Genomic DNA, 24801 nt, shown 5'->3' on the forward strand with positions numbered 1-24801 from the left:
TCCAGAGACTCTGCAGACACCCACCAGCTGCAGCCAGGCCCCCGGGGCAGGGAGCCCCAGTAGCCGCCTCTCCCCATCCTGGGAGCCATCAGTGAACATGGGGCCCAAGCGGCTCCACAGCGGGGCCTTCGTGGCGAGGTCTGCGCTCCACCCCTACCAGCACCATCCCACACGAGGCTGCAGTCCTGGTCCTTGCTGAGTGCTGGTCACACGCCCCTGCAGGCCGGCATGGTGGCCCTGGGAATCCTCCTGCCCTGGGTTTAAATCCCTCATAAGAGAGCAAAGTTCAGGAACCTGTCTTCCAGCAGACCATCGAGACGGAGCCCCAGGGCCCTGAGGTGGGATGGATTATGTCCCCCAGAAGGACGGATACAAGTCCTGCCAACTCCCTATTCCTGGGAATGGACCGCGTGTGGACGGGCCCTTGCAGGTAAAATCAAGTTGAGATGATGCCACACTGGATTTTGGGGGGCTTTACTCCAACAGCTGGTGTTCTCTTAAGAAGAGGGGAACTGGGACACCGTCAGAGGAGGCGCCAGGAGGTCCGTGGCAGAGTGGGCCAAGGGACGCCTGGAGCCACCAGGAGCCGAGCAGGGGCAGGAGGCACCCTCCCCAGGAGGCTTGAGAGGGACCGTGTCCTACCTTGATCTTGGACTTCTGGCCCCAGACTGCACGAAGCCACAGCCCAGGTGTCTGAGCCCCGTGGGCAGCAGCACAGGGCAAGTAGCCTTGTTCAAAATATTTGGGACCAGAAGCACCGCTACTTCAGATTTCGGGATTTTGGAGTATGGTCACATACATGATGTGACATCTTGGGGCTGGGACCCAAGTCTCAACAGGAAACTCGTTTATGTTACACAGGGCGTTGGCACTGCCACGTTGTGCCTGTGATCAGTCACGCGAGGTCAGGCATGGAAGCGCCCACTGGGGCATCGTGTCAGTACCCGAGAGGTTCTGGGGTTTGGATCAGGGTGCTCCACCGGGACTTGGCCACGGCAGCCACGGCAAGCTAACAGGAGTACCGAGGGAGGCCAGTCGGCGTGGGGCTCAGGGTTGATGCAAAGCCCAGCTGAGGGAAGTAAGTCAGGGAGAATGGGAGCCACCGGCCAGGCCCGTCTGCCCTCCACCGCTCAGTCTAGGACAGCGGAAAGCCAAGTTGCCCAGGGACGCAGTAACAGAGCACCAGGGACAGCGCAGCCTGGCCTCTGGAATGAGCCGGAAATAAAGCAGGTGACAGGTGCCAAGGAGGGAACCTTGAAGTAACCCCAAAGAGCCAGCAGCACTGGGCCCCCCACGCACTGACCCACAGCGGTGAGATCCCGCCTGCCAAGTCCCAGCACTGTGCGTCACAAGCCCAGGGGCAGCCGATGGCCGGCTCTGCTCCGCGGCTCTACTGTTCCCAGGATTTGCGGAAACTCTCTGAATGCAGATAAGCAGCCCAGGGATCCTAAAAGCAGGGATGAAGAACAAACTTGACCCTAACCAAGAAGACCTGGCCCACAAGTGCCCCCAGGGGAAGCCCCACAGCCACCTCTACCCAGATTCAGGGTGAAAGACAGGGACAGGCTGGCCACCACTCCCTTCCCGGATCTGAATGCCAGCTGGGCCGAGTCTGCGGGAAACTCAGCCTCCCCAGTGATACCAGAGCTGCGGCTCAGGAATGCGCCCCACGGGGATGTGACTGGTGATCTGTCACCTTCCACTCAGCCTCAGGAGGTGAGAGGGGGCGGTCCTGTGGGGCGGGGGTTCCAGCTCACGGCCCAGCCTGGAGGGCCCCAGTGTCCCCAGGAGACAGTCTCTCCTTCCAGCTCAGGACCAAAAGCAGCAAAGGTGCCACTGACCACAGCACAACATGATGGCGAACCTGACCACATGTCTTGGCCTGCAGGGGGACGGGGCAGTTCCCTGGGGACACGGTGTCCACCCTGCACCATCATACTGTGCACAGGTGCCGGCAGCCTGAAGACCAGGCTCTGTCCTCAGGAAGCATCCAGAGCAGACGGAAGGGAGAGGGGCCAGAGGGGACCCGGGGAAGCCCTGGGGGAGAGTGCACAGGAAGTGCAGCGTCCTGCAGAAGGTCGGCGCGAGCTGAGGGGAAAGCCAGGGGCAGCGGGATTGCAGTGGGGCTGGACCTAAGTGCCACAGCCCCGGAGGGCTGACTGGACTTCAAACCAGAGCACGAGGTATCGGGAAAGCTTGTGCATGGCCCTGGTGGGGCCTGAGCAGGTCTCGGGGGCACACTCTGGGCTCTGTGAAGACAGATCAGAGGGGCAGCAGCAGGCCAGTCAGGAGGTGACAAGGCAAATGCATGTGGACACAAGGGGCTGACTGTAAACAGAATCACCAGGACCAGGCAACAGACCAAACACGGGGTCAGCACAAGTGAGCCGAAATGAGGGACTGGAGGGGAAGCCTTAGGATCAGAGCAAGGAACACACAGACCCTGCGCTGCAGACGCCTGCTGGACACCAGGAGAGGCAGACACAGGAGGCTGGATCCCAAGGAGGCCAGCCTCGCAGAGCAGCGTGTGAAGCTGACCAGCAGGCGGAGGGATGAGAGACCCTGGGTCATCTGCAGCCTGGCATTGGTAAAAGCCACCCCAAGGGCTGTCACAGACATGTGGAAAAGACAGAGAGCACTGCCCAAGGGGTCAGGGGCCCTCAGAGACCACTGGAGTCTCCAACATTAGAGGGAGAGATCAAGTTGTGTAGCTGGGGACAGCGTGCCCAGAGCAGAACCAGACCTCACCAAGGCCCCAGGCTGGGCTGGACGTGAGGAGTGAGTGCCTGCGGGCAGGAGCCGTTTCCTCACCACCCCTGGCTGCCCGCTGACCATGGCTCTTCCCCGGTGAGGCCTGGTGCCCAGTGCAGAGCAGCCATCTCCACAGAGTGCTGCCAAACAAAGGAAGCAAGAGACAGGCAGCAACAGAAGTCCCACCACTCACCCTCAAGGAACCCGGTGCTGACCATCGTCACTCAGCCTGTGGTCAGCAGCACAAGGCCTGGCCACATGGACACTGGGCGGGATTGCTCTCTTGTGGAGGGCACCCTGTGCGTTGTGGGGTGCCGAGCAGCAACCCTCCCACAGCACCGACCTCTGACAACCCAAGTCTTCATGTCAAATGTCCCTGAGGAGCAAAGTCTCCCCCAGCCAGAAGCCTCTGGGCAAAATACATTCATGTTCTGGACCTCAGTTTCTCCATTTCTGAAACGGGGCACTGGGTGGATGTGAGAGTAGTGTAGAAAACTCACGTAGAATCTTCTAGAATAGCCAGCCCCACCACCACGCACCCAAGGAACACTGGCTGCCAGTCACACCACACGGAGACACTGACATGAAGACAAGCAAATCCCCCAGGAGCAAAGGTGGCACTCAGGAGGCCAGGGGAGGCCTCCAGAGGGTGGAGAGACCCTCCAGAACCTTCCAGAGCAGGGAAAGCCCCCACACGCATCTGGAAGGGGGCACGTGATGGACGAGGCAGAAGGAACAGTTTTCAGACAGATGGAGGGCAGCGGGGAAGCCGGGGGACAGGAAGAACACGTCCAGGTCCGGATTAAGAGGAGGCCAGTGGGAGGCCATGGCCATCCTAAGGGACTCAGTAAAATCAAAACACCAAGACTGCGAGCAGAGGATGAAGGGAACAGGCGTGCACCTGCCACTCAGTTGTTCCGGGACAGCAGCAGACCAAGAAATGGGGAAAGTGTCCATATATGTCCAAACTGCCCACACCTAAGTGTGCCTGATCCCGCTCCTTCCAAAGAGTGGGACCATTGCTGACCCTGGCCGCCGGCCCAGCAGAGCTTCATTCACCGAGACACCTCAAGGTGACCGGCAGCCCTCTTCCCCTGCAAAGCCCAGGGGTCTGGGAATGTCCCTAAGACCAAGATGGACCCAGAAACTCAGGAGGGCTGTCAGGAGCATCTTCTCCAACACGAAACGCACGGCACTCCTCCTGGGGTTAAGTGACGCCTTCCTTCTACCGCTCCTGCTGGGTCTCCGGTCCTGCAACACAGGAAGCTGACGCTTCCAGAGCCCTTTGGGCTGATTCCAGCCATAGCCGCAAGGCCCGGCGCTCAGCTTCCAGAGAGAGAGTAATGGAAGCCTGCGACGACAGCCTGGCTTTCATCACACGCGCAGAAGTGCAATTACCTCAGCCCAGAAAACCAGCGCTTCAAAGGCAGAAGGAGGAGAGGAGGAAGAGGCCGAGGAAGAAGAACCGGCCTTAATTAGTCTTATCTCGGGGGAAACATGGACCATGCTCTCAGCACCCAAGAGAGTCAAATGAGCCTCCTGCCAATCGCTGTGCGTCACGGGTCTCACTGGTGATGACAGGCTTGGCCAGTCCCTCACGATTCTTCCAGAAATGACTCCCGAGATGGAAAGGAAACTTGAGAACATCCTAGCCAATCGACTCCGCCCCGCAGGCCAAGCCGTCTGCCGAGGGGACCCCAGGTCCACGGGTCCCTGGTGGCCTCCGCTCGCCCGTGTGGCCACATCCTGTGCATCTCCAGCAGGCCTGTCTTAACACAATGAGAGGCAACTCCCTACAGATGGGGGGCTGCCTGAGGGGTTCCCTCAACCAACAAAAGTGCACAAAGCACAGATCAACAGGGTCACCCACTCCAAAGGGCAGGGCGAGGTCTGAGGCATACAGCAGGCACCCCGTACCTAGCACAAAGAAAGGCCACGTAGTGGCTGACCCCTGGAGGCCAGCGCTTTCTCAGGCACAGTGGCCACGGCTTCTCATCTGAAACAGGACAGTCCGTGAAGTGCCCCTCTCTGGCTCTCAGGGTGGAAGGAAATAGAGTACAGGGGCACCGGCCCCCAGGGGCTTCCCATTCAGAGGAGGCCAGCCACACAAGCTGGCTCGGGCATCCTGTTGGGCACTCTGGAAGAGGCAGAGATGGCCTGCAGGTCCACGGGGCAGGAGGGGCCGAAGGGATACCCCACCATGTCCTGAAGGTGTCAGGAAACGGGCTGCACCACGCTCCGAGCAGAGGAGCCTCTGCTCTGGAGCGGGGGCATCTCTGCCTGCCTTCCTGCTCACTGCAAGCTGGGAATTGAGGATCAGCACACGGTGGGATGGGCAGGAGATGTCTGGGCCGTGCTGGCAGCCATCCAGCCAGGCAGGGGTTCAGAGAACACAGGACACAAGCCGTCCGCCCTCCCCATGTCGCCACATCACAACCAACCCGGTGCAGACGCGCCAGCCCCCGGCCCATCCGGCAAGGCTGCAGGGCTGGTTTTCCCTCCTGGCCTGACGCACAGACCTCAGGCGCTCGTCCTTCCTCTCCCTTTATACTCCTCCTGCTCCCTAGGTACCTGCTAATACCTCCAGCCCTCGGCATATGCTCCATAAACTCCAGCTATGCGCCAGATAAAACCCCCAGCCCTGGCGGGTAACGACTTCCCCTGTGTTCACACCAAACTGGTTAACCACGGATACAGCCACGGAAGGGGCTGGAAGTCACCTCTGGTACAGATCAAGTCCCACGTATCCCCAGGAGCCTCCCAAAGAGACAGACCATCCAACGTCAGAAACACCAAAATCCCCTTTTTCAAACAGGCGGTGATTTCACCTGAACCCCAAAGCCCAGAGTGCACCGTGAAGGACCTGCTTTGTGGCCTCTGAGGCAGGCTGTTTGGTTCAGGAGCAACCGCTGGCTGCCTTGGGAGCAGCTGGCCTTTGCACGAGTCAGGAGGCACTGAGTAGTGCCCTTCAGAGATGGGGAAGGCCAGTCATTTTGCCCCATGACAAGGAGGCATGAAGACCGCGGGCAGCCTCCCTCAGGACCCGAGTGGCGGTGGCTCAGGACTTCCACCCGGTTCCACGCTGCACTCACCAACCACACCCCAAACCTGGAATGATGTGTTTGGGACACTCAGAAGCAGTGCATGGTCTCCTGCCCCCGGTATCTCAGGGGAACCTCGCAGTGTGGCCTGCCCCCCGTCCTCCTGAAGGGGCAGCCTCGGGCTCGCGGGGAGTGGATGAGACCTCAGCGTTGGGCAGAAGGACCTCTGTGCCCACTGCAGGCTGAGCCACTCCTCTGGCCACCTCCAGGCGCCCGAGGCCCCACCTGGGCCCAGCCCCTGTCCTGTGACCAGGTCCCCAAGAGGGAAGCGGACAGAGGAGCCTCGGAACCCCCACAGGGAGCCAGGAACGTGTGCAGAGCAAGCGAGCCCCGGACACCTACCCGTGAAGTCCTCGAAGCACTCACAGGTGTAGCCGCCCTCGCGGCTCCGGCAGCGGCCGTTGGTGCCGCACGGGCTGGAGTAGCAGAGGTCGATCTCGGTCTCGCAGTAGTCGCCGGTGAAGCCAGGCGGGCAGCGGCAGCGCAGGCCGTTGACGGGGTGGATGGGCCGGAAGAGCACGGTGCGGGAGCTGATGAAGGGGGCCGAGCTGTCGAAGCGCAGCACGGACACGCACTTCATGTAGTTCTCGCAGGGCTCGCGCAGGCAGATGTTGTCGTCGAAGGGCAGCACGCGCTGCGCCGAGATGGTGGTCAGCAGCGTCCGGTTCAGGTAGATCTGCTCCTGCAGGTCCTCGGACGGGAAGAACCTCCCCCGCACGCCCCCGGGCAGCAGCGCCGAGAAGGTCACGTTGAGGATGTTGGAGCTGACATCTGTGTCGTTCTGGATGTTGAAGACAAAGATGTCGTCCTTGGTGGTGGACAGCACCGTGGCCACCCCTTCCACAAACAGGGACAGCAGCGGGGAGAGGAACTTCTCCTGGGACATGTTCTCCAGGCGGACGGTGATGCTGTTGGTCAGCATGTCGTCCGTGATGATGGTGACGCGCAGGGTGCAGAGGGCCGTGACGCTGTGGATGCCGTCTGTGGGACACAAGGAGGCGAGCGGGGTCACACGACGCCTAGGGGGCAGAGCTCCTGCCGGCCCCGCCCTGGGGACAGCCAAGAGGACTCGGCAGAGGAAAGGCCTGTTCCGCCCTGACCTCCTGCTTCCCCAGCCCCTCCTTCCTTGCCGCTGATGCCCACACCTCCAAGGGCACAGCCCACCACGTCCCTCCCCTGCTCAGAAGCCCTCAGCGGCCCCCAAACTATGAAGCGGGGCATCCCAGGGACCACCATGATTCGGGGATCCGGGGGTTCACAGGCCTCACTCCGATCACAGGAAGACACAGACCCTGGCCACCAGGCCCTCCCACCCCACCCAACCTGCCCTCTGCCCACATTTCTGCCCTTTTCCCCAGCCAGCTCCAACCCCACGGTGTGCTGCCAGCCTGCACGGGTGCCAGGAACAGACCCACCCAGACGCGCCATCGAATCCACCTCACAGGCAGGGACGCCCAGCCAACACTGCTCTGGAAAGGCACACAAGGCCATGCTGAGACTCAGCCGGCACGGGAACCAACCACAGAGACAGAGCTTGGCACTCAGACCAAAAGGGAAGACGACTCTGGTTATGGAGCCGCACAACACAGTTCCAAGCCCAGACCCAGCCTCCAGGGTGCCATGCTATCTGTGGACTCCCTGGCGCAGGGCAGCGGAGGTGAGCCTGCCCCAGGGGCCCGTGCCTGTCCCAGGCCCGCCTGGCACCTGAGAAAACCTGCAGGCTCACATCCTGGGGCTGCGGCCTCCACACTGTGCTGCCTGAGCCCCCCTGCCTGAGGCCCGAGCCCTCTCAGCCCCCAAGAGGCAGAGCCAGGCGGGAACTGAGGAGGGCAGAGCCTCTGCCACTTGTTTCCAGGAAGCAGCGGGAGAGACTTGGAGCATTCAGAGGATCCGCCAGGTGACAACCCTGTGAGGCCCATCACCGTGGCATGTCCCTGCGAGGCATGCAGCACGCCAAGAGGGAGGAGAGGGTCTTCTGCGTCCACAGGGCCTGCAGCCACGGCTGATGCTGGGCCACAAGGGATCCCAAGTCCCACGACTTGTCCACACAGCGAAGAAACATCAGCACCCCAGTCACGACTGTGTCCAGAAGCTTTGTCACAGGAAACCTGAGATTCTAGGAGACCCCCACAGGAGCCACCTCGTCCCCCTCTGCGCCCAGGCGGTGGCCACACTGTCATCCCAGCAACTCAGGAGCAGAGGAGGAGGATGGCAAGTTCTGGGCCAGCCTCAATGACTCAGCCTCCCTGTCTGTAAGTAAGAGTCTGGCTCCGTGGTTAAGCATCCCCAGGTTCAATCCCCAGTGCCAAAAACACCAACAGAAACAGGTGGCAACTGAGATGCCACAGGTCCAAGACGCATAGCCGGCTGGAGGGGTGCCCGGCATCCTCCCCATTATCAACACCGCTGCTTGGCGAGCCCCCGCTCAGGTCCCACTGCTGCTTGGGAAGAAAATAGCTGTGGAGGGGGTGGCGGCCACGGTCACAGCGGCCCTTCACACGGCAGGCTGGAAAGTGTCATCTTATGTGTATCCAGCGCGTTTCTTAAAAGAAAATCGACAGCCTGGTGCAACCCGCTGGAGCTCACGGGCACGGCATGGGTCTATCAGCCTCGGCTTCCCTCCACCACATTCTCACACCACGGCACAGTCCTCGGGTGGCCCCTGGTGACACCTAGAATAGCCCACACACCTTGCCCCGTATTGTGCTCCTTCTTGGTATGTTTCATCACCCGTCTCAGCTAACAGCCCTCCTCGGGCGTCCTCTCGCACCGGCACCCCGTCCACCCTGTGTCCCCACTTCCTGCACAGGAGCCGCCACCTGACCTCACCCTTATTTGTTTACACCTGTTTCTCCCCCGAGTCCCCAAGGACTGAGCACCTGTAGGGCTCACTCCTGCCGCTGTCCTGTCTAGAATGTTCCGGCTGCAGAGCTGCTGGATGAACACGCTGGGCGGAGGCGCGTTGGGCACAGAGCCCAAGAGGCGCCATTCTTCCGAGGGCTATCCTACCTTCTGGCAGCTGCTGGGTTCCCTTTGCAAACGCCCACGACGCAGCACAGGCAGGCGACGCCTGCTCCTGGTGACGGCTTGGCAGGCCCCTCTCCGGAAGCCCCTATGGGTCTGTCTGCTCTGGCCCAGGATGCAGAGGCCACAGGGGTAAGCTCAAAGTCCAGGCCTCCTCGGCCACACTGGGCTTTCCTGCCCAGGGACGGGGGCTGCAGGACTCGGCCACCCACCCGTGGGCAGCCCAGGGAGGCACAGCGTAGAGGAGACCCCACAGCAAGGAGCCGCCTTCTAAGGACTCATGCTTGCTGGGGACCCAGGGAATGGCATTAAACATTAACTGCCATTATTGGGCTGGGGACATGACAGGCATCACCCCACGCAGTGTTGCTCGAGACGACACACTGTCCTGGGCACGTGGACACCGGAGGACAGCGAGCCTGCCCCCTGCCTCCTCCGGTGGGCTCCTGAACCACCTGCAGCTTACAAGCCCCTGGGACACACACCAAATGCCCATCAGCCAGGGGCCACCAGAGCGACACAGAGGCCACCCCCACAACGGAGCACGAGGCTGTGCCCAAAGAGCAGCAGCAGCCACGCAGGGGACAGGGCAGCCGACAGCACCCAGGAGGGAAGGTGCACCATTCGCCAGCAGGAAGGCATCTGCAGGAGAGCACAGCCGTCATGGCGCTCAAGGCCACAGCGGCTCTGGCTGGGTCGGAGGTTCTGCTCTGCGCCACCTTTGCTTTAGAGCTCTCTCGACTCACTGAACCCCGTGAAGAGAGCCATGTTCTGGGTTCACACACTCAGGCTCCCAGCCACATGCCGCTGAAGCCCACCGCCTTCAGTTTTCACAGTCTACCCACTGTCCCTCTACCCCAGGACCCCAGTCAGGACTGTATGTGACGTTCAGCCACCACGTTGCCTCCGGGCTGTGGCAGTCAGACCTGGCAGCCAGAGGGAAGAAGGCGCGGGGGAGTAGGAGGCAGAAGTGACCTGCACTCTGCCCTCAGGACCTCCCTCCCCACAGGAGCGTGGACCAGGCTCACAGGCAGGGGCCCATTCAGCTCAGGACAGCGGGCGCCTGGGCGCCCCAGCCAGTGTCCAGGTGCTTTCCCCACAGCTGGAAGGCCAGCGTCCCGCCAGCTCCGCACACCCTACAAGCAGCCCAGGGCAACTTGCGCTCCCTCCCCTGGGAAGACAAGCCACGGCACTGACCCTGGAGCGTGCGGAAGGTGGCGCAGCCCACGGGCAGGCGCTTTCTGCATCTCCCGGAACCAGGTCAGCAAGAGCCATCCAGGTCTGGGGGTCAGCACGCTCTCGTGTGGGGAGAAACAGTGGCAAGAGGCTGAGGCCATCTAGTTGAGACCTGAGGGGACTGAGGGGCCACGTTATGCCATGGCCTCCACAGAGCTGATGGCCCCAGAGTGCAGCAGGAGAGGGACAGGGACCCTTGAGGCCTGGAGGCCGGTGACCTCATGGCGAAAGACTGGCAGAGTGGCCGGTGCTGGACGACCCCAGGAGGGCCTGCCTATGAAAGCAGACGGGAAGGGCCCCTGTGTTAAACGGGGAACAGGTGGCAAGCCAGGGAGGACGGGCAGCCACCTCCTGAGCAGCATCATGACCAAGTGGCCAGCAGCAGCAGACGCTTAACCTCTTGTCCTGGGGACATGCAGTACGGAGTCCGGGTGTCAGCAGGCTGGTCCTACAGAGGACAGCCTGCTCCAGGCCCCCAGCATTTGATGTCACCCAACCCTGGAGTCCCTTGGCCTGTGGACACAGCTCTGCAGTCTGCTCCTGGCCCCAGGTGGCCTCCTTCCCTCTAGAGGTCTGGTTTCTCTTAAAAGGATGCCTATCCCTGGATGGGGCAGGACCATGTCCAGCATAGTGTCATCTTGATGCTCACCGTGGTGACACACCTGAAGAGCCTATCTCCAATGACACCGAGTTGAGGTTCCAGATGGACGTGGACTTGGAGACACCATTCAGCCCAGGACAGGTGGGGATGTGGGGGAGAGGGAGACATGGCCACAAGCAGGGTGGGGCGCCTCCTGTCTGCTGCTGGGCCCGAGGTGTAAGGCACCGGGGGAGGTGGCCACAGGAGAGGGACCTCATGGGCATGCATGGGACCTGGCACACGAGGGCCCACTGCTGAGGACAAAGGACAGAAGAGGCTCTGGCCAGAGAGGACACTCAGGCTGCAGGCGGCAGGACCCAGACTCAACCTGGCCCCAGGCCCCACCAGAGATGGTCCAGTGGATGGAGATGGCCCGAGAGGGTAGCGTCCTGCCCGCTGAGGACAGCCAGAGACCCTTGCTCGTGTGTTCCCATCACTCCACCCCATGCCTGGGCGCCTCCTCCGCTGGATCGTCTCTGCTAAGAGGCTGCCCCCACCCAGCTCAGAGCTGTCCACAGCCACAAGGCACAGTGGTGCCGTCAGCAGGCCTGAGACAAAGGTTGTGCTCCCTCCGTGCTCCTGTCCCCACCCTGTCCCCGCTCCCGTCCCCTCCCAAGGCTTCCCAACATGAGGCAAGGAGGGCTGCTGGAGGTCCCTCTCAGCCAGGTGACCTCAGAGCATCTTCCTGCACCTCTCTCCACGGCGCTTGTCTGGCCCACCAGACAGCAGGTGTGACCGTGGCTCCCGCTCCCAAGGGCATTTCCCTTGTTTCAGGGCAACTGAGGCCGAATCTCAAACCTGCGTCTCCTGGATCCAGACTCACATCTCAGGGACAAGCTGCCAGAAACCAGCGGGACAGGGCTGGGCGGGCACCCCTGCTGCCAAAGGCCTGCTGCTCCTGCCTCGGCCACAGGGAGGAGGAGTGCCCCTCAGACCCAAGGCAGGGGTGCGGGCCAGCTGGAGGGTGACCGGCGCACCAGGCACTGTGTGGGTCCCAGAGCAGCCAGCCCACTCAGCTGCAGCTCTGCCTGGCGCAAGGGAGGGTCCCGCCTGAGCCACGGCCCACACCTGGCTCCTCTCACTTGGGACCCAGGTCCATACCTTACAACTCCCACCTCCGCTGCCCCTCAAGCTGCTGACCCTCTCCTGCTGATCTCAGTGGATCATGGGACACACCAAGCACCAGAGCCCAGGCAGCTGGCATGAGCCCCCCAGACCCGCCCAGTGCCCGGTCCAGGCCCCAGACCCCATGCCCTCTGCACCCTCTGCCTCTAAGACACTCACACCGAGCACCCTTCCTCCCCTCTGAACTGTGAAGCCCTAGAAATGCCCAGGACTGCTGCCTCGGGAGACCTGGGGCAGTCTGTGGAGAAACGACAGCCCCAAACGGTCAGCAACGGAGGGGTCGGGCGGACACCACACATCCTAGAAAGGACCCAACTAGGAAGGGCAGCAAAGAAACAACACGCACACAGGAGGCAAGTGCTGCTGTGTTACCTCCTCAGCGAGAGGGGACCTTGAGGACACTGTGCTCGGGGACAGAAACCTGACCAAGAAGGCAGATCCCATGTGAGGCCCCTGTGCGAGGGGCCTGCGGGGTAGAGTTCAGAGACAGAAGGGGACATGCCCAGGGGGTGGGGGCAGGGAGAGTATCCATTGTAGGAGGCGGAGGTGAGCATTCTGGAGAGGCTGGTGAATGAATGTGATACCACTGAGCTGTCCCTGTGAAGTGGCAGGTTCCATGTCACCTAAAGTCTCCCACCAGTAAAAGTAAACACAGGAAGAAAGAAGCGAGCTGAAGGAAGCCAAGACCCCAAGCCCCGGTTCTCGACGTCACTGAGTCATGGTTCATCTGGATGTCCCCAGAAAGCTCGAGTGTGGGAAGTCTGGCACCCGGCACAGGACGGCCCGGAGGTGGCTCCAGGAGTGACCACATCAGAGTGAGGCTCTGACCACAACCGTGGACGAACCCCCGGTGGCTGGAGGGACTCCTGGGAGCAGGGTCCTAGCGGGAGGGGGCCGGTCACTGGGGAGCACCCTGGGGAGTTGACCCGTCCCAGCCTCTGTCTCTCTCACCCCTGCTTCCCACCAGTGCCAGGATCAGAGAAGCTCTCCCCGCCGCATCCTCCCGCCATGTTGGTCTGCCTTGGAGCCAGCACGCACTGAAGCTCTGAAACCACAAGCCAAAATAAATCCTTCCTCCTTAGGTGGTTTTTTCAGGTATTTTGTCATTGTCTCCAGTAAAGTCACACCAGTTCAGAAACGGTCTCTCCTGAACTTTCGTATTAAATAAAGCTCCTATCCCAAGGGGGAAGTTAACATCTAATTCATAACTTACGCCATTAATTACTCCATGAGAAACACAGCTAGTCTTGTCTGTACTTTATGGAACCTTCTAGAAGTCTGAAATCACAACAGGGCTCCCTACCCACAGTGGCCAGTACAACCCCAGCTACAGGAGCTGAGGGCTGAGACTCGGAGCAAGCACCTTCTGGCCAAGAGACAGAACTTCCAAGCCAGAGATAGTACTGGCTCCTTACGAAGTGAAACATAGATCAACGTATGACCCAGAATTCCATCCCTACGTAACTTAAAAAAATTAAAAACACGTGGCCACATGAAATGGCGCATGAACGCTCAGAGCTGCATCGTTCCTGACGGCCAGAAAGTAGCGACCAAAGTGTCCATCAACCGACCCAGGGACCGGCAGTCGGGTCCACACAGGAGGGGATGCTAGTCCACCATAAGCAGCAAAGACGTGCTGACATCACAACCGCGTGGAGAAACGAGCGTTCTGAACGGAAGAAGCCAGACACAAAGGCCACATTCCGCGTGACCCCACTGGCACAGAATGTCCAGAGAGGTGACGCCACAGAGGCAGAGGCACACTGCTGGCGGCCAGAGCAAGGAGAAGGGGGCGGGAGCCAGCAGCCGAGGGGCAGGGGTCTGCAGTACCCACCCTGCGGGATGGCCAGGCAGAGGGGGTGTCCCTGGGGGCGTCCCAGTGCTGATGAGCCCTTGCCTTTGAAGGCTGGGCTTCTCTTAAGGGAATTCCCTGCCCCTTTTTAAGAGAGAGCCTTGTGGCCCTGAGTGTGCTGCTTTCGCATGAGGGGACTCACGAGGAGAACACCATTTTAAAAGGCACGTCAAGAAAGACTCCCTTACAGCCGGCTGGCGAATGAAGTCAGAGGAGGTCAGAGGCTGGGAAGGCAACGCCGCCATCCAACCTCGGAGGCGCCACTCACTGGCCGTGAAGACCTAGGTTCCCTCCCAGGTATGGACCCAAAGCCCTCACGGTGCGTTCATGCTGTCGACCAGACACTGGGAAAGAAACCCGGCAAGGTCCCTCGCCCAGGAGCAGGCCGGTCACGCCCAGAGACCCTCAGAAAGCGCTGCTCGCCCTGTTTGTTTCAAGTGCAGGAACAAAGCGCAGACTTCACGTGAACAGGAATCTAAGCCTCACCGCGCTACACCCTCTGCTCGGACGCCAGGTGAGCAGCAAGCCTGAAACAAAGGCACCGTAAGATCCCGGGCAGTGGCAGCCGCAGGAGCAAGGGCCTCGGCTTCTGGTGCAGGCGGCCGGGCGGGCACCCCCGAGGGCGCCTCCCTGTGCGACGCCAGCCAGCCTCGCTGACACGCTGCCCCTCTTCCCACACTGCCTCGCGGCTGCCGGGCACAACTGCGCCCAGCTGACAGCCCTGCCCTCAGAAAACGCCGTGAACATCCTGGACTCCCCTGGCCTGAGACGCTGGGAGCACCAGTCTCCTGGGCAGCCGCCCGGCATGAGCTCCTGGTTTGGCACTCCTGGTTTGGCACTCCCGCTGCTGCCAGGCCACCCAGGGCCTCCACACCTCCGGCAGCACTGTCTGAGGCTTCCCCTTGCCAGCTGGACCCCAAATGTGGCGCGGCGGAGCCAGCAGGGAGCCCATCCAGCCTCCTCTTCCCTGTCAGCACCAGAGAGCCCACCTTTCTGCCTCCTCCCAGGAAGAAGGGCCAAGTTCCCCCGGGCGAAGATTAGGCAACAATACGGGCTTCAGAGAACAGTGAGCGCCTGGTTCTGAGCCCAGTGCCGCCATCCGGCATGACAATGGGGCCCCGGAGCACCTGCCAAGGGGCAGCCCATATGTCCTGCACCCCAGACCAGCCGCAGAGCTGCTGCAGCCCAAAGGGGGAGGAAAAAAGATGGGGGCTAACGCAACACCAGCCAGCCCACCCCTGCTGCCACGGGGCCCCCAGGCCCCTGTGGGTCTCTGTTCACTGTGCGCGGAGCCAGCTGGGACACGCTGGGTCTCCGTGCAGGCGCAGACGGGTCCAGAGTCCCTCACCTGAAACCCTTGGAACAGGGAAGCGGTGGGACTGAGCGTGCTCGGAGACTTGGGACAGAACGGGTGCGACCCCCGACACCGCAGCAGGGCCCGGGTGGTGAGATGCCCACCTTCCTGCAGCAAAGTGCTCGAGCGCGGTATCATTTGGTGTGGGTCTTAACCCAGGGGTGCTCAACCACGGAGCCACATCCCCAGCCCCTTTTATTTTTTGAGACAGGGTCTCACTGGGTTGCTTACAGTCTTGCCAAGTTGCTAAGGCCAGCCCTGAACCTGCAGTCCTCCCGACTCAGGCTCCCAAGCTGCTGGGATGGCAGGCGTGGCCCCCGTGCCAGGTTGCTGTGGGTCATGTGTTGCTGTCAATGAATCTGTGCAAAACCCCCTCAGGGTTTCAGGGCATTTGGACTAGGCGTAGCGGATAGGGGCTGTGGACCAGCGTCTCCTCCTGGCCAGGCAGCCGGGATGAAAAGCAAAGAAGCATAAACAAAATCCCCCAGGCAGTAGGAGAGGCCAGGACGGGACGCAGGGCGGCCACAGGCACGGAGGGCCCACAGCACCCGCCGGGCGGCACCCATCTACTGCGTTCTCTCCCCCACACACGTGGGGCTTATGATCTCACGTATCTGAATTATTTCAAAACAACAATAAAAATTCTTGAGGTGGAATGTAGAGTGGATGGGAGGGCGAGGAGTGGCGGAAAGAGGTGGGGTCCGGCTTCTGGCTTGGACGGGGGACGCTGTCCCAGCTGCCCACCTGGAGGAACACGAGGAGTCTAAAGGATAAGTGGCTTTAAAAAAACACACCACAGCAGCTGGGACACCCTCCCGCCTACAGGTGAGAGCTGTGTCCCCTTCCCTGCATCTGGGTGGGCTTGAGGGCCACCAACAGAGGAAGGCCGGGCGTGACCCCCAAAGCTAGGTCAGAAAGGGCGACTGGGCTTCCACCGGGCTCTCCTGACTCTAGCCCCTGGTGCAGGACCCCACAGCCAGGCTGCAAGAGACCCAGGCCCAGGGAGGCCCCAGGAGCCGCCGGCCAAGGCAGGCTTAAGTCCCCAGCCCAAGCTCCAGACATGAGCCAGGGAGACTAGACGGGGCAGGGGCCATGTTTCTGTACAGAACCAAACAGAAAAGTGTTGTTGGGGCTACGCAGGCCACACAAACGGCAGTCCTGGACAAGTCCCTGGACAGGCATGGCCGTGATATAACGTAGGAAAACAGGCCAGAGTTCAACCCCTGTCCAGATGACTCTGCCCGGGCCACTCTACCCTGCATGCCATTCAAGTCACCCCAGAGAAGGCCCCAAATACCAGCAGAAGCAGGCCGTCCCACTGACCCCAGGCAGAACGGAACGGCGGGGCCCCATGCCCCGTGAAGGGACAGCTGTGGTGCAGGGAGAGCTCACCAGCAAGAGGCGACTGGACAAGGCGCCCTCCAGGGTCCTGGTGGAGACCGGCCCTGGGGCGTCAGGTCTGTGCCAGAGCCTGACCAGGCAGAGCCGCCCAGTCGGGGACCCAGGGCTGTGGCAGAGGGCGAGACCACCTAGGAAGAGGGAGGGCAGCGGAGCAGCTGCTGGGGACCGAAGCCGGGAGCCCAGGCGGGGAGGGCAGGGAGGCCACCAGCCCGGTGGGGCCCTGAGGAGCTGCCGGGGGGAGAGGGCAGGAGCCGGGAGAGCCTGAAGACGGGAAGGCAGGGAGGAGACGCCGGGCCCAAGAGCTGCCCCATCTCAGGCCTCAGGGTGCCTCCCCAGGGAGGGGCAGCCCACCGCTTCCGCCATGAGTGCCTGTTCCCCACCAGCAAGGGGACGACTGGCCTCCCGCTCCTGAGGCTGTGAGGAGCCCCGGCATTTTACCCCTCCAACCCAGAGAGCAGGACGGAGCAGATTCTGCTACCACAGTGACGAGGGCCTGGGGCCCAGAGAGGCTCAGGGACTGTGTCCAGGACACACAGCTGCTGGGGATACAGACCTGGATCTTCCCGCCTCGGCCACATCAGGCTGGGCAGCTTCCAGGTGTCTACTGGGCCGCTTCACACAAATGCTTTCAAGGGAGGATAATATTAACTGCACAGGCCCGGGGAGGGTGGGCAGTGAGGAAGCGTCCTAAAACCAGCCATCGGCACGAGCAAGCGCAGCCACCAGGGCCACCTGCCCCACAGTAGCATGCACCCAAGCCCGTCTCCAGGTGAGCACATGCAACTGCCAAGCCCCGGAGCACAGGGCACCCCAGGCCCTGCCCTGCCCTGGCTCTCAGACTCACCAACGGGGAGCAAGGCCCAGGGTCTCAGGCCAGAGGCCAGGGGAGGGAGCTGCCAGGTGGACCGGCTGTGAAGGTGGGGACAGGGCTGATGTCGGGATGGGACACCAGCGGCATGGCAGCCACGCAGCCTACCAGGCCTGGCTTCTGGCCCCCAGCAAGGCCCCCACGGGGCAATTCCCTCCCTCCCACCCTGCCCAGCCCATGGCGGCCACTTCTGCAGGCCCAGTCCTCCTCCAGCGATGGAGGGGCCGCCCCTCCTAGACACCAATGCCCACCCCCCGCCCCCCCCCCCGGCAGGGAGTCTTCAAGTTGCTTCCAGAATAATTTCACTGTAACCTCTTTGAAATGCAAATTGCACCGGGAGGCTGTAGGAGGCCACTGACCCTTGGTGGACCAGCGCCTAGAGTCTGGGGAGCCGGCCGGAGCAGATGGACTCCCAGTGCAGGGCCCCTCACTCCAGCACCCCTGCAGCACCCCAGAGGTCCTGCAGCCATCAGAGACCCTGGGGTGACCACTCCCAGGGACTCCACCGGGTGCCAAACACCCAGCCCAGCACCGCCCCTCCAGGGCAGGGGACAGCCACCCCCAGGGCTCGCAGATCATCTCTGTTACTGCCAGGGGCTCCTCCCCCAATCCTGGGAAGAGTCCACACACGGTTTGCTTCTGGGGCGCAGATCAAACACGGGCCCAATCCTCCACCAACCCGCGCCTGCGCTGTTAACCCCCGCGCAGGGAAAAGCAGGGATTGTTCTCCTAGTTAAACATTTGCTAAGAAAATTCCAGTCCTAAATTTCAAGAGACTGAATTAGCATGACATTCGTAGAGTAGGACGCAAGTAGTTTTGGATCATTAATCGGAGACACCTGTGGAAGAAATGGGAGGAGAACCCCACCCCCGTCGGGAACTGGGACCTCCAGCCAAGGTGAACGTGGGACCCCGGCTTGTCTTCACAGGGCCGCCCGGGCTTTGTGAGTGCCAGGCCACTCTCTCCCCTCCAGATGGCGGGATAGTTTCCAGAACTCAAAGGTGGGAACAAAACCCTCTCCCACCTCACAGTCTTGCCCCCACGTGCCCAGCGAGGGCTCTGTGGTTCCGGGCTCCCGTCCCAGGCCTTTGTCCAGCAGCTCCCTTCCCCTGAAACTGACAGCCTGCCTCTCCAGGTCGCCCAGCAGGCTGGCCCCCTTCACACGGGGAGGGGCTGCCCAGGCTGGTGGGCAGCTATGAGGGCTCAGCCAGGCGCCAGGAAGGGAGGGGATCCGCCAGCCAGGAGAAAACACGAGCTGGCCGCTGACAGGCCCCTCACACGGCCCACCCGCCCGGGAGTGCTTGGTCTGGAAGACGGCCTGCCTGCTGCCCAGCTGCAGGCGGCCTCTCCCTTGCACAGCCGAGCACCTGCTGTTCACCACCAAGAGTGCCACTGTGCACCCAGTGTGGCCAGGCCTCCCTGCCCTTCCCCCACTCGCACACCCCACGCCATGCACTCCGAGGGTCCCCAGGAGAAGACCAGCTCCAGATCCTCCCAGGCTGGAGCCTGGGTCTGAAGACACAGGTCACATGACCCTGAGACGAGGTGCTGGGGACAGACCCACAGTAACAAGCGGGCCCCCTCCCAGTACCCAGGGTCCTGAAATCAGTAGGCAAAGCCCTCTCCCCAGTATAGGGCTGACTGCACGCACCAGTCAGTCATGACTTAAAATTACTTGGTGCAGAGTCCTCTTAAAGATCCTAATCTGCAACCTAAACTCAAAGGAACTCTAAATCAGTGTCACCACTTGTTAATTCAACAAATACGTGCAGCCCGCGTGTGCCAGGAGGCGTGCCCAGGATGCCAACGGGGAAAAGCAGTCTTGCCCCCAGGGTGTCCTTGTCCTGGTGGGGACGACAGATGAGCACCACGAGGTCCCAGTGTGGAAACGCCACGGGGAAGGGGTGTCCAGAGTGGGGGAGGGGTGTCAGGGTGGGACAGTTGCTGGGTGAAGATGGGAATTCACTGGGCCTGGAGATCCATTCCTATCTCTCAGACCCTCGTGACACTGAGCTACGGGTCCCCCAGATGGCACGCAGAGACAGTGCCCCATGGGAAGCCCAGACCCCCTCCTGGGCTTCTCAGGGACACAGGAGTGGCACAGGGTGCGAGCCCCACAAGGCAGCCAAGCCTTCCTGCTCCAGAGCGCGGGGTCTCAGGCTGGTGAGGTACACCAAGGAAGCATGTGTGCACACAGGCATGCAGGTCCCCTGGTGAGCATGCATGCGTGTGTGTGTGTGTGTGTGTGTGTATGCACATGCGTGTGCAGGTACTCAGGCGTGCGTGTATGCAAGAGAGAGTGAGCTGGGGCCCCATGTGGTGGGACCATGGCTTGAGTCACTGCCCCAGGGTCATCACTCAGTGCAGGCCTGGGAGAAGGCAACTAGGCAGGCCCGCCTGGGCCTAGACAAGGGACACAGGGAACAGCGTCCCTGACCCATGGTGGACACTTTCCAGAAACAACACTTCCTGCAGAACAGCAGTGAGGTGCTCCTGGGCCGCCGCTCTTAGCGCACAGCACTCAGGGTGAGTCGGCAGGTCCCAGAGAGCACCCACATGCCTGGACAGGCTGGGCCCCTTCCTGCCAGGTACAGTGACCTCAAGAGTAACTGCCAGGACTTCGGTTCTTCCACGGTGACGATTATACTCAGTCTGTGACCAGCCCTGGGGATTCTTGGAATCTTAAACGAACAAATAGTTGATGTTCCCAATTCCAGTCCAAAATGCTGACTGGTACTTACCTTGAGGCCACTTATCCCTGGGCACCTGCTTTCTGAGCTAGAGCCAGGTTCCTATACCCTGTGCTCTGGGTGGGGAAGTTTGCCAGCGCCATGTACACTTGCTAAAGCCAGGGGAGGAGGCCTTCAGCGCCCAGGCCTCTGCCAGGTGCCCCTTCCTTCCACGGCTGAGAGGGCCCCAGACTGCCCCTGAGATGGGGTGGGGCTGGCCCAGCCTCTGCTGGGAAAACCCCTTTCCTCTCTGGGGCCTCCAGGTTCCAAGAACAGGGAGCCCTGGGGCCTAAGCACTGCCAGCTGGTTGGTGGAGGCTGGCCCTTCCCTGGTCTGTTTCCCTCACCCTGCAGTGGGAACCCCTTGCTCCTACCACTTAAGACTCAGCCCAAGCTGAACGTTGTAAATGCAAAGACCTTCAGGAGCCCATGGCACGTCCATCCACTGTGCTGTCAGGGGCCCTGGTCTCCTCCAGCCAGAAGACGCCCTTGAACTCACAGGACCTGCACCCTAATTTACACTTGAAGCAACAGAGCAGAGAAAGGGTGACAGCAGGTGACAGCAGGTCTGGGGAGAAACCAGGGCTCCTGCAAGGCCCACCTGCAGCCTACTGGTCTCAGTGGCGTCCATTAGATGGGAACAGAAAAGACACCTGCGCACTCAAGGGCCGCAGGTACTGCATCAAAAAGCCCTTTAAACACGAGCTGGGAGATGTACTGAGCCAAGCTTCCCTCGCAGGCCTCCCTCGCCTCTACACAGTGAGCCAGCCTGCAGACAGACACAGGGAGAGGGTGGGCACTCAGAGGACCTGCAAAGCCCACTCCTGCTGCCCCTGCATCGGCCCATCCCTGGGTACACAATGGGTTTCTGGCACTGTCACCCTCTCAAGAGCCGCCCAGGCCTGCTCCAGGTACTGCACGCTGGTCCTCCACACAGTCCAGCTACAGGTTTCACTCTACCTGCTTCACAGGCCAGGCTTCGGAGGGTCAGGAGGTGAAGTGGCTTGCCCACTGCCACCTGGCTGGTTAACAGCATCCCAAAACGCAAACCCATGTCCACCCAGGAGCTTGGGCCCTGTGCACTGCCCCCACACCCCACTGCCTCTGGTGCGCCAGGGACGTTTTGGATTGGACCACGCTTTCATGAGCAGCATCCCATGCCTCTGCCCACCAGGGGCCAATAGCACTCCTTCCCCATAATGTGATAACCAGAATGTCTCCAGGTGCTGCCAACATCTCCCAGGGGCAAAGTAACCCCAGTTTGAAAACCACTATGCCAAAGAAATCTGACCAGAAAGTATTTTTTTTTTAAGTTTTTCTTATAAAACAGCAAAAAGGAAAAGGATCGAGAGTCACTCTATCCCCTTTAGCATCCGCAGACGAGCAAGTTCGCACCAGTACCTCTTAGGAGCCCTGCAAGGAGCGGGGCGAGCTGGAGCTAAAACGCTCAGGGGACCCACTGTCCTGGCAGCGGGCTTGACACGTGGGAAGTGGAAGAGAAGGGACGGTCAGGGTGCTGGAACCACCACGGCCACGCCGACGCTCAGGCCCTGCCCAAGGTGCAAGCAGCCCCGGGACTCTGCCCTCGCCCCAGGATTGAGGCGGGTTTCCCCGCTCGCTGTCCCCAGCCTCAAGAGGCAGTTCCTTAAATGGAGTCAGCGGGGCGCGGTGGTGGTGCGCAGGTGCGGTGCGCGTGCGTAGTGGGGGTGCGTAGTGCGCTGAGGTGGTACGCGGAGGTGGTACGCGGTGCGCCGCGTGCGGGCCTAGTGCGCGTGCGTGGTAGGGGTGCGCGGGGTGCGGAGTGGTACGCGGGGCGCAGGGTGCGGGGCGCGGCGGAGGTGCCTCCTCCAGACTGGTGCCTCGCTTACACAAGCTGCACAGCGAGCGTCTGGACGCACCAGCTACCGTCCCCTGTCCCTGCAGCCCCAGCCTTCCTGGCCTCGCTCCAGCCAGACACAAAAATCGCCTCTTTATGTCTCTTTTCCATAAAAATTAAAATTACCCGTTTGTTTTAAAAACCAGTAGCTGCAGTTGCGCTGCCCTGGGTGTATTTTCTTCGAGGTTAGAACAGGCTCCGGGTAAGAGAATAAAGGATTAAAAAGTAGCTGAAAAGACAGGGAAGCGTTTAAAATTTCTAGAGGAAGGGCAGCAGGCGGAGGGGAAGCCGAAGCAGACCTCGCCCACGTGTCCTCGCACCCGCAGAAGGGGAGGCACTGGGGGCTGCTCTGGCCTGTTGAGCTCCAGGGTGACAGCTGGGTGGGGGCTTTGGGGTCATCTCCCAAAGCTGACACCTGGCTACCCAGTGCCTACAAAAGGCAATAGTGACACCAATGGAGACCAGGCCCCAGATCAGGTGGGGGGCCGTTCTCTGTGGCTCTGGGAAGTTCCACTCTGCCCACCATAGAAAGCCAAGGCTGTGGGGACCACAGGCCCACCTAAGCCCCATGCCCTTTTTCTAGGTTGAGCTCTGAGGTGACTCCTGCATTTTCAAGTGTGTCCGAGATACGAGGTGGGAGAGGCAGTGGCAAGGAGCAGCCGCCATCTCTGTGCTCACTGCTGCCTCTTCAGGGAGACCACGGCTCAGGCCCTGAGTGAGGAGGGCGGAGTAGAGACCCTTCCAGGTACTCGGTGATAAAGGTGATTCACTTTAGCGTTCACAAACATGATGCCTGGGAACTAGCTAGGAAAGACGAACTCTACCCCAAGGAGTGAGCCTCTGAGCAGCCACCACGGAGCTACATCGTGGTAGAGGGGCACACAGCCCAGCAGCCAGGCCACAAAGAGCATGCCAGACAGAGGCCAAGCCATGCCCCCGCCAGGGCAGCCCACAGCCTCACATGGTATGCTGTGCCCAAAGGCCAGTGCCAAGGCAGAGAGGTGGGAATCTGCTGGCCACAGCGTGTCTCCAAACCATACGACAACTGCTGAGGCACTGACTGTTCAGCTCTTAACATCCTAAATTCTTGGCTGTTAAAATAAGGCTGCACAGTGACAGGCTGACGCTCTAGCAGATCTTCCTGTGTCAGGAGCTGGAAAGATCCTACACGACTGGAAAATGTCTATTTGACTGACTCATAGGTGTCAAGGTGAGTAACTTCCAGATATACCGCATTTGCTTCCCCAGAACACGTGTGCAGGAAGCTGCCACTCAAACAGGTTGTAAAATTTTGCAGCTCAGACCACAGTGACCACGGAAACCAAGTGCTCAACCATGTTGGGTGCACCACTAAGCTGCAGCACGTCGTCTTCTTGTGGAGCAGTCCATGGAGAACTTACATAATCCTGGACCACCCACAGAAGGGACGCACACCAAGGGCCAGTGCTGAAGAGCCAGGCCAGAGATGAGAGCTGTTAGCTGGTATAGAAACAGGGGTGGGTCCCCAGAGAGAATGGTGACCCCAGATGGCAAGCACCTCTGGCACCTGCCAGAACCCAACAGGGACCTCCCTAGAGTAGAGGAAGATGAGAGCATCCTAGGCCTCCCACTAGTCCTACAAGTATGGAAATACAATGTCTGGCACCACCAGGCACACAAGGAGACAAGACCTGAATACAATCAACAGACACGGAGACGGTCAGAAACAGACCACAGGAGCTATAAAACATCAAATAGGTGCAGGAACCGTTGTACTCACAGTGTTGAAAGAGGTGGGAGGACTGACGACATCCTAAGACCAGGTGACCACAGAAAAGAACAGGGTAGATCAGAAAAACAACCAAAGGAAACTAGCATCAAAAAATACAACAGCCAAAATGAAAAACTCAACTGCTAAGAAAATTAGTAAACTGGAAAAAAGGTCAAAAGAGAATCTTCAGACCAAGCAAAGTCAGAAGAAGGGGAACACACAGCATTGACCCTCACTGAGCTTCACCCAGTCCTAGGAGTCCCTTAGTGATGCATTACTACTCGACTGACCATGCTTTCAGACACACCGAGCCTGTCCCCTGGGCTCCTGGTTCTGTCCACTTGCCTAACCATCCTTGGCTACTCTCTTAATCACATCAGCTTCATGGTAAGCCTGAGTGTCCAGCCAACCAAGGGCTTGCCCTCACTCTCTCTTCAAGGTTGCCTGAGCTGCTCTTGGCTGATTTTACTTACATGTCAGTGTTAAAAATCAGCTTATCAATTTTTTTAATTTTCCCTCAAAATCCTGCAGGTTTTGATTAATAGTGCATTGAATATATACACTAATCTGGGAGAAATGACATCTTTACATTGTGAGTCTTCTAATCCACGAACATGGCTAAGTCCTCCATTTATTTAGGTCTCCTTGAATTTCTCTCAATTATGTTTTACAGCATTTTTTTCAAACCTTTTATTGAATTTGCTCCTTAATTCTCATTATTTGATATGTTTATACTATTACAAATAAAACATTTCATTTCATTTTCCATTTACTGTGCCAGTAAACAGAATTGCACTTGGCTTTATGGAGTAAGTATCCAGCAATCTTGCTGAAGATACTTCCATCTGCATCACTCATTTACTTATTCCTTGGATTTTCACTGTATGTAACCATATCATCTGTGAATAGTAGCAGTATGTCAATGTTTATAACTTTTTTTCTTGTCTTACTTCATTGGTTAAGATTTCAAAACAATGTTATATACCTAGGATTTAATACAAAGTCTGGCAAATACAAGACAGTAAATGAGTATTACCTGAGTAAGTGAATAACTTAAATGTTCACATGGTGCCAGAAATGAGCTAACTCATTAC

At 60.0% G+C, this 24801-nt stretch overlaps 1 protein-coding gene across 2 annotated transcripts in view; it reads right to left on the reverse strand.

Moving 5' to 3' along the window:
* Window positions 1–24801, reverse strand: part of CELSR1 (cadherin EGF LAG seven-pass G-type receptor 1) — a 118525-nt gene that overhangs the window by 67142 nt on the left and 26582 nt on the right. For both annotated transcript variants that reach the window (XM_079140179.1, XM_079140178.1), the window contains exon 2: window positions 6195–6833. In XM_079140179.1, the coding sequence (XP_078996305.1) occupies window positions 6195–6833 (639 nt within the window). The remainder of the gene's footprint in view (window positions 1–6194; window positions 6834–24801) is intronic.

Source organism: Sciurus vulgaris (assembly GCF_902686455.1).
Source record: "Sciurus vulgaris genome assembly, chromosome: 5".
Taxonomy (NCBI): domain Eukaryota; kingdom Metazoa; phylum Chordata; class Mammalia; order Rodentia; family Sciuridae; genus Sciurus; species Sciurus vulgaris.